This window comes from Lygodium microphyllum, chromosome 1, assembly GCF_053477565.2.
Source record: "Lygodium microphyllum isolate KBCC chromosome 1, Lygodium_microphyllum_v1.1.10, whole genome shotgun sequence".
NCBI lineage: Eukaryota > Viridiplantae > Streptophyta > Polypodiopsida > Schizaeales > Lygodiaceae > Lygodium > Lygodium microphyllum.
The window spans coordinates 186,989,735-186,999,131 of NC_141135.1; the positions used below are offsets into that span (position 1 = coordinate 186,989,735).

The 9,397-nt window shown below is 45.7% G+C and overlaps 1 protein-coding gene across 1 annotated transcript; it reads right to left on the bottom strand.

The window, feature by feature from the left end:
• Positions 1–7,320: 7,320 nt before the first annotated feature.
• LOC148042082 (large ribosomal subunit protein eL38z/eL38y-like) lies at positions 7,321–9,012 on the bottom strand. The gene is made up of 3 exons (XM_087685346.1): positions 8,868–9,012; positions 8,574–8,757; positions 7,321–7,671 (listed from the first exon to the last, which is right to left on the bottom strand). The coding sequence occupies exons 1-3, from the start codon at positions 8,868–8,870 to the stop codon at positions 7,649–7,651; spliced, it is 210 nt and encodes a 69-aa protein (XP_087541472.1). The 5' UTR covers positions 8,871–9,012; the 3' UTR covers positions 7,321–7,648.
• Positions 9,013–9,397: the final 385 nt, after the last annotated feature.

Consider the following 9,397-nt stretch of genomic DNA (forward strand, 5'->3'; position numbering starts at 1 on the left):
TGTGTGGCGTCACGAGGGTGTAGTCCTGGGATGTGTCTATGTTGTCCCGCTTTTGGATTGAATAATACAAGAGTATACCTTGAGCTCATATCGTGTTACCTTTCTGTGCCGTGTTGAGTGCGTAACGAGTGCAGGTTTATCACACTTGGTATCAGAGCAACTCTTGCTCGGAGTGAAGGAGTGCTCACAGAAGCAGGAGGAAAGATTCAGTGCCCCGAAGAGATCGAAGTCGTAACGACCCACAGTGCGACGCCCCACGTCGTGTCGCCCCACGTCGCGACGCCCCACGTCGCGTCGCCCCACGACGCGACGCCCCCCCGACGCGTCGCCCCGGCGCGACGCCCCAACCTCGACATCCCACCGTCTGAAGACGTGACGCGGCTTTCCCGCGGCACGACCCACACCACCACAGGCGAAACGCGGCTTTCCCGCGTCGACACCACCACCAACCACATGGAGGAAGAAAGGGAGAACATCACCCTCCCGACATTGGAGGAGAGGAAGAAGAGTAGGGGACAAGAATGGAGAGTGGCCCAAGAGGAGAAGGTGGCCGGACTAGAAAGACAATTAGATGGTATGTCAGGCATGCTAGAATCAATATGGAGGAACATGCAGATGAAAGAGGAAGAGGAAGAAAGGAGGAAAAAACTAGAAGTAGAGCAGGGCTATAGAGAATGGGTGAGTCAACAACAAGAAGAGGAGAGAAGACACCGAATGCAAGAGGAGATGGATAGAACGGGTAGAGAGGAGTCATCTAGGAGGGCACAAGATACAAGGAAGGAGAAGGAGAAAGTAGTAGAATTAGGAAGCAAAAAGAAAGACAAGAAGAAGGAGAAGAAACACCATCGCAAAGAAGAGGAAGATAGCAGTAGTTCAGAAGATGATTATGGAAAATTCAAGATGCCCCAACCCGCCAAGTACAAGGGAGAGAGAGATGGGTTGGTTTTGAAGAAATGGATCGCAGAGGTGGATAGGTACTTAAAATATTCAAGAATCACCGAAGACAGGAAGGCGGAAGTGGCAGCCATTTACTTGGAGGAGGACGCTGCCAGTTGGTACCTGTTAGAACAGGAGCATGGCCACACAATCTGTTCGTGGGAAGAACTCCAGGAAGAACTGAAGGACTACTTTATTCCAAAGCTGGAGAAATTCAAAGTGAGAGATGAATGGAGGAACCTCAAGCAAGCACAGGGAAAGATGAAAGAGTATGTCAACAAATATAGGCAAATCATGCTGCAACTACCAAACATGGATACCGACACTAAGCTACATGGATTTTTGTTTGGAATGCAAGAATGGGCTAGGAGAGATGTGGAGAGACAGGAGCCAACAAGCTTAGCAAAAGCCATGAGAATGGCCGAACGACTGGTGGACCTGGAAGGCAGAAGAACAACACAAGGGAATCAAAACAGGTTTAACAACAACTTCAACAACACCTTCAACAACAGCAACTCCTGGAACCAGAGGCCCAATGCTCCTAGAGGGGCATTCACAGATACAAGGAGTCAAAACACCAATAACACCTCAGCCGTATCCCAAACCGCATTAGTACCAAGAGGAGCAACAGGGAGATGGGGAAACAATCACTACAGGCCAACCCCTAGCACATCATATGGGCCCGCAGGATCAAAGACATCATGGTGGAGACCCCCAGGCCCTTCCACCGGCATCAGATGTTTCAAATGCGGGGGTCCACACTACCAAAACAGATGCCCAATAGAAGACACAGCTTCATCGAGTGGATCCGTGCATATGGAGGAGAAGAACCACAACCACCGCGTATCCAGGAAATTCCAAATGGGAGTGAAGAGAGCATGGACCACCCAAGGGTAGGGTCAGTTAGTGCCCGACCCCAATGCATGGCAGCAAGAGTAGCGGCAGTCCACCATCTATACATCAAAGGTCGAGTGGGCGAAGGAAGCCAACCTATCATGGTGGACACAGGAGCAACCCACAACTTCATGACACCGCAGTGTGCAGCAAAGCATGGATTGAAACTATCCAAAGCCCCAGAAGGATTAACAGTAACATTCGCACAAGGAGAGGCCAAAGAAGTAAAACAAGTCTTTGCAGTCCAAGTGGAAGCCGACAAGTGGAAAGCAAAACTCAACTTCTTAGTAATCCCCATGGATGATTTTGAAGTGATATTAGGCTTAGAATTCTATGACAAGTACGTCATTGCAATGTTTGGTAAGGGTGTGAATGAAATGATGCTAGATATGCAAGGAGAGGGCGGCAGAGTACCATGCGAAAGAATGCAGCTACTTGGTAGGACCCCAATCAAGGTGCAAATGAAGGAGAACAAGCCAGGAGTATCATGCCAAACAGTAAAACCAGCTGCAAACCAACCAAAGGGTCAGACCCAAAGAGCACCGGTCCAAGGGACCGTCATCAGGCCACGTATCATGACATGCAGTGCAAAGCAAGTCGAGAAATCAGTCAAACAAGGAGATATGGTCTATCTGTGTATGATTCGACCAATTGAAGAAGAAGATGGCAAGAAACCCAAACAACAGAAGAGGAACACAGAAGTGGCAGAAATACTTGAAGAATTCAAAGATGTAATGCCAGCCGAACTACCCAAGGGTCTACCACCCAGACGAGATGTGGATCACAAGATTGAGTTGATTCCAGGGTCTTCTCCACCGGCCCGAGCTCCCTATCGCATGAACCACACTGAGCTCATGGAATTGAAGAAGCAACTACATGAACTAGAAGAACAAGGATTCATCCGCCCTAGCAAATCCCCCTTTGGTGCTCCAGTGTTGTCTGTAAAGAAGAAGGATGGGGGACTTAGACTCTATGTGGATTATAGGGTCTCTTAACAAAATCACCGTAAAGAACAAATACCCTATGCCCCTAGTGGAAGACCTCTTAGATAGACTGCATGGGGCCAAACATTTCAGTCGGATTGACCTTAGATCAGGATACCACCAAATCCGCATAACCGAAGAAGATATCCCAAAGACAGCCTTCCGCACCCAATATGGTAGTTTTGAGTGGTTAGTATTAGGGTTCGGCCTAAGCAATGGGCCAGGCACATTTTGTGGCCTCATGGATGGAATTTTTAAACCGGAGATAGATATCTTTGTCATTATCTACATAGATGACCTCCTAGTCTACAGCAAGACCTTAGAAGAGCACAAGCAACACTTACGCCAAGTTTTTGAGAAACTGCGGCAACATCAGTTATACGCCAAGCCGAAAAAATGTGAATTCGCAATGAAAGAATTGGAGTTCCTAGGCTTTATTGTAGGAGCAGATGGAATCAAAGTGGACCCTAAGAAAGTGGAAGCTGTCCAAAAATGGTCTGTACTGAAAACTGTAAGAGAAGTACGGGAGTTCCTAGGATTCACAGTATTTTGTCGAAGATTCATCAAAGATTACAGCCTCAGCACTGCCCCCCTCTCCCACCTCACCAAAGAAGACCACTCGTTTACATGGGGGAACGCGCAACAAGAAGCCTTTGAGCAGATGAAGAAGTGCATGAGCCAAACTCCCGTCCTAAGGGTGCCGAACTTCACCAAACCCTTTGATATCTCTACAGATGCATCTGACTATGGCATAGGGGGTGTACTGGTCCAAGAGGGGCACCCCATTGCGTATGAGTCAAAGAAATTTACTGATGCTAAAACAAGGTGGAGCACACATGAGAAGGAAATGTTGGCAGTCATCCACTGCCTTAGAAAATGGAAGCACTATGTTCAGGACAAGCATACAATAGTCTTCATCGACAATATCTCCCTCAAATACTTCCAATCCCAACCCAAGTTATCAGCAAAGCAAGCCCACTGGCTAGACTTCCTAGCCGAATTTGACCTGGAAATTAAGCACAAGCCCGGCTCTACTAACAAAATAGCAGATGCCTTGAGCCAGAAAGCTGACCTGAAAGCTGTCAGTGTTGTCAGCAGCAACTTCATAGAACTTGTCAAAGAGGCCCTGGAACAAGATCAAGACATGCACAAGATAATCAAAGATGTGGAAGCAGAGAAGACCCCCCATGGAATGTACACTTTAGAAGAGGGTATTCTATTTTTAGGCAAAAGATTGTATATCCCCAACAATGTGGAATTAAAGAAACTCATCCTACATGAAATACATGACGGCAAGATTGGAGGCCACAAAGGGCAAAGCAAAACCTTGGAGGCCCTTAGGAAGCAATTCTTTTGGCCGAACATGAAGGAAGAAGTGATAGACTACATCAAAACTTGCCCCACTTGCCAAATGGTCAAAGCATCCAGATCAAGACCAGCCGGACTACTACAACCATTACCAGTACCTAACCGCCCATGGGATGTCATCAGCATGGACTTCATTGTGGAACTACCGGAGCCCCATGGGTACACAATCATCTTTGTAGTGGTGGACTATTTTTCCAAACAGGCCCACTTCATCCCGGCCAAACCACCACTGAATGCCAAGGAGGTAGCACGCCTCTTCTTTACACATGTATTCAAATTGCATGGCTTACCACTAGCCATTGTATCAGATAGAGATGGAAGATTCATGAGCGACATGTGGAAGGAACTCTTCAAGACTCTGGAAACCCAACTGAGATTCTCATCATCCTTCCACCCAGAGACAGATGGACAAACAGAACGAGTCAACCAAGGCATCGAAGATTACCTCCACAGCTATGCTAGAGTGGATCAGAAAGATTGGGCCTTGTACCTTGATGTCTTGGAATTTCACTATAATAGCTCCATCCACTCGGCTACAGGGTACACCCCCTTTGAGTTAGCCACAGGAAAAGAAGTCATTACACCACTGGCCTTAGCATTCGGAGCGGCCAAAGCGAAGGATCAAGATGCATAAGAATTCTTGAAGAAATGGAGAGATCGCAATGCAACAGCTAAGCAAAGTCTCGAGCGGAGCAAGATAACAATGACAGAGCAAGCAAACAAGAAGAGAAAGGCTGTACTATTCGCCAAAGGAGACATGGTCGTAGTGAGCTCTAAGAATGTCACTTCCCAAAAACATGACCCCAAAGTTCAATCACTGCTACTATGGACCCTACCGAATCACTCAAGTGCTGAATGAAGTCACTTACAAGCTGGACCTGCCAGACAGTGTTTTTGTTCATAATGCATTTTATGCTCATCTTCTGCGCAAGATCTATCCCAACAACCAATGGGGATGGCGCGTACCAATGCTCCATTCCAATGGTCCCTTCGAAGTAGAAGCATTCCTCCGACGCCGGGAACAAAGAGGCTTCCCCGAATACCTCACCAAGTGGCGCGGGCGTCCACTCAAGGAGGCCACTTGGATCTCAGAAGCGGAGGCCCGTGAACGCGGAAAGGATGCCTTCGCCCTTTGGCTCGAGGAGAACCCCCCTGCTCCTACCGACCCTTGAGCCGCCCCAACACTCCAAAAAATAATGCGGCTCTCAATCATAGACCTCAAATGTGCCTCCACTCCTCAAATGTAATCGAGTCGAGGGTGGACTCACATGGTAGCAATCATCTCAAGTAACTCCATCAAAAAGAAAAAGCCCCAATGTATTAGTGCGGCAGACACTGGCCAGTCTGATAGTATAGACTGTGTTAAGACCCCGCGGTCCCTTTAGACCGGCAGACACTGACCAGCTTGCTAGGAAAAGTTGCGTTAAGACCCCGGATGAGTCAAATAACAAACGCTACCCTTAGATTGCTGAGGTCAGCAATCCAATAAACGAGGGTGAGTGTAAGGGCTTTGTAGCTATACCATGCCGTTGCTACCGATTGCACCTATATAGGGAGTAGTAGTGACTCAAAGCCCTGCCTTGTTTCCACACTACATGTGATTCCCTATGCCCACTGGTGAACCCTCTTATGTGCGGCGTCACGAGGGTGTAGTCCTGAGATGTGTGTATGTTGTCCCGCTTTTGGATTGAATAATATAAGAGTATACCTTGAGCTCATATCGTGTTACCTTTCTGTGCCATGTTGAGTGCGTAACGAGTGCAGGTTTATCACCGAGGGGGTGTGTTTGAGAAGTTCCTACACCCTACAAAGATTGTGCAGTCAGATTTCACCTTGCAATGGACTCACAAGCATATGCCATTGAGATGTGCAATCAGATTTCACCTTGCAATGGACTCACAAGCATATGCCTTTTTCAATGCATCAATAGGTGATTTCCTGCTAGGAAGCTCTACAAAGATTATGCAATCAGATTTCACCTTGCAAGTTGCAATGGACTCACAATCGTGTGCCTTTCTCAATGCATCAACAGGTGATTTCCTGCTAGGAACCTCTACAAAGATTGTGCAATCAGATTTCACCTTGCAAGTTGCAATGGACTCACAAGCATATGCCATTGAGATGTGCAATCAGATTTCACCTTGCAATGGACTCACAAGCATATGCCTTTCTCAATGCATCAATAGGTGATTTCCTGCTAGGAACCTCTACAAAGATTGTGCAATCAGATTTCACCTTGCAAATTGCAATGGACTCACAATCGTGTGCCTTTCTCAATGCATCAACAGGTGATTTCCTGCCAAACTGAAGCCAACCCAACTTTCTGCCCAATACCTACAAATCCTCAAGATTTAGATTTCTTCCCACCATTAATGAGTCTTAAAATGAGGTGACTCAGAGTGTTGTGCGTGTTTACAGATTGGGATAAGGAGCGGCAACCTACAGATGGATTATAACTGGGTTAAAGGGCTATCCAAGCAGTCAAGAAACTTAGCTTCCATGTAACCAGTATTGCCAATAGCAGTGTCAGTGCCCTTGAATTCACTGGAGCTGGTTGAGGGTCTTCATGATTCAGGGAGTTAAGGCCCAAACACCAGTTCCAGTAAGAATGGGTAGCCTCTATGAAGAAACAAGCTTGAGGTAATGCAAATGTTGCAGATATACTTAAAAGGAGGGGGGGGGAGGGGGGGGGGGGAGGGAGCACGGAGAACCCCTGAACTGCTTTAATGGGCAACAGGAAAGTACTCTGCATTGCAGCAAAATGATTACGGGGTGGGGATAGAAAATGGAGGGTTATGCATATAAAGCTTAAAACATAAGGCAGCACTGAAAGCAAGAAGTGGACAGGGTACACACACACAGTGTGCACAAGCATCCTATTAATGACCTGACAACAATCAGATTCCTTGTAATGCAAATATATTCAAATCCAAAATTTTGAAGAACTTTAAAAATTCACAGCACAAGTAATAGACAAGCCTTACATCTCATTACATGTTTACAAACCACCATAATGGAAAACGAGACGAGCCTTAGATCTCACCACTGTTTATCCAAGCTGAAAACCACAGAAGCTTAGTTCTTTAATATATATACTTATCAGAGTGCTCTTAGTGTATACATGCCAGCAACCAACATAAACCATGAAAACAATGTTCCCATTCCACTAAAAATTTCCTCAGGCATAAGCTTGATTAAAACACCTTCATGGAGTCATTGTCTACAAAAAAAATGCTGAGACAAGGAAATTTTAAAAGACTCAGCACGTGAAAATGCCAGTAAGAAACCAGCTGGATCAATAATACATGAGAAAATTTTGAATGACTCAGCATGTGAACATGCCAGTAAGAAAGCAACTGGATTAATAGTAAACCTCAACATCCTGATCCTATTTCTTTAGAAGAATGACACCCATGACAAGCGGTTTGTCCAGGATTATTCCTGGTCTAAAATGTTTTCCCAGGCCTTTACACATCTTGAACAATCAAGCCTGCACAACCAGTAGATTGCAGTGTAAGCTTAGGCAAGGAAAGCCTCAAGTAAAGAAAAACTTCTCATTAAAGCACAAGAAAAGAATTTTTTGTAGTAAATTTATCACATGATCTGTCCATCAGCAATAGAGCAATATCACTTCGGGTGATGCAAAACACTCTGCATGTCATTTGAAGCTTACTTGCGATACCACTTGACATTCCCGATTGCAATAACTTATTTCAGGCTGCCGTATACAGAGCAATCCAGTTACAAGCCTTGTATTGCTTTGCAGACTTATAGAGCCTTGCATTATACGATGTATGTGGAGAAAGCCCCCTAGCTAAAGAACTGCTCATTTTTAAATGACAGTATGGAGAAAAATAAGGCTATCTGGTCTATCATACCATCGTTTAATAATGGCACTAAACACAAATATCTCTAGGCCGTCCAGAAATTGAGATGACAACAGATAAGACTGCCAGCCAAGATAACGAGCCCTACTTGCCAAAAGAAACGGTCCAATTATATGCATGACACTCAAATTCCCCTAAGCAGTTTGCGGTCAGTAACCAAAAAGCCCAACTACAACACATTGAACTCTACGCATTATCCCAATTTGCCGTCTGATTGTTGCGGTCTGATTTCCTTCTTTTGTTTTTAATGCCTGCAGATAATTTTCTTTCAAAAACAAATGACACGCAGGGTTACCCTCGACCAAGCAACCGCCGGGTGACTGTTTGAAGGATAGATAAACGGTGTTTGAGGGCATATCTGTCTACCCTAAATCGAGAAACCGTAAGGTGACTGTGCCGATCACTGCTGCCGAAAAAGGATCGTTTTCGTTCCGTAACGCATGGATAGACATGTCTAGACCTGATTTTACCCTCCATTGAAGAGCTGCAAGAAAGAAAGCCTAACCTGGAGGAAGAGATTGCTTCAGCTTGTCGGCCTTCTCCGTATCAAACACACAGAGTGTGTACAGGTACTTCTTGCACCTCACTTTGAACTTGACCACATCCTTCCGGCGCTTGATCTTGATGGAGCGAGCGTCCTTACGACGGGCAGTCAGTAAGAAATCCTTGATTTCGCTGATTTGCTTTGGCTGGCCAAAAGACAGGAGGAGAAAAAAAAACAGCCATGGCAGTCAGTCAGGTTGTGATCGGGCAGCGGAGAAGTGGTTCAAAGGCAAGGCAAGGACGGAAGAGGACTCACCATGGCTGCTTCGCTTCAGGAGCTGCGATGGAGCAGCCAAACCCTAATTCTGCCGAGGGAAGAAAGAACGAGGACGGAGCAATCAGACAATATGAACAAAGGCAAGCTCTCACAAGTCACGCCCCTCGTAATATCGTTAAGTCTTGTAAGTCTTACTACTCTAACTTAAGTTTTCTAGGTCTTGTAAGTCTTACCAATCTAACAAAAGTTCGTTAAGTCTTGTAAGTCTTACTACTCTAGCTTAAGTTTTCTCGGTCGTATAAGTCTTACCAATCTAACAAAAGTTTCTTAACTAGCGTCAATGTGCCATTGGCAATCTAAGTGCTTACACTCCAAGCCACCACTACCTATGCTATCTTACCACCATATGTCTCTAATGACCTAGCAAAGATTGCCACTTACAGGTCTGCCTACCAATCTCCCTCACCAAAAATGTGGCTAGGTCAAGTAGAAAGTGTTAAGCCAGTAGTTGAAGGAGAATGCAGATAAGATGAAGTGATGGCCTCTAGATTCATAAGCTTGTGAGAGCA

Coding starts and splice junctions, on each gene's coding strand:
- LOC148042082 (XM_087685346.1), bottom strand. Junction 7,672..8,573: donor GAAGCAATCTCTTCCTCCAG/GTTAGGCTTTCT, acceptor CTGGTTGTGCAG/GCTTGATTGTTCAAGATGTG.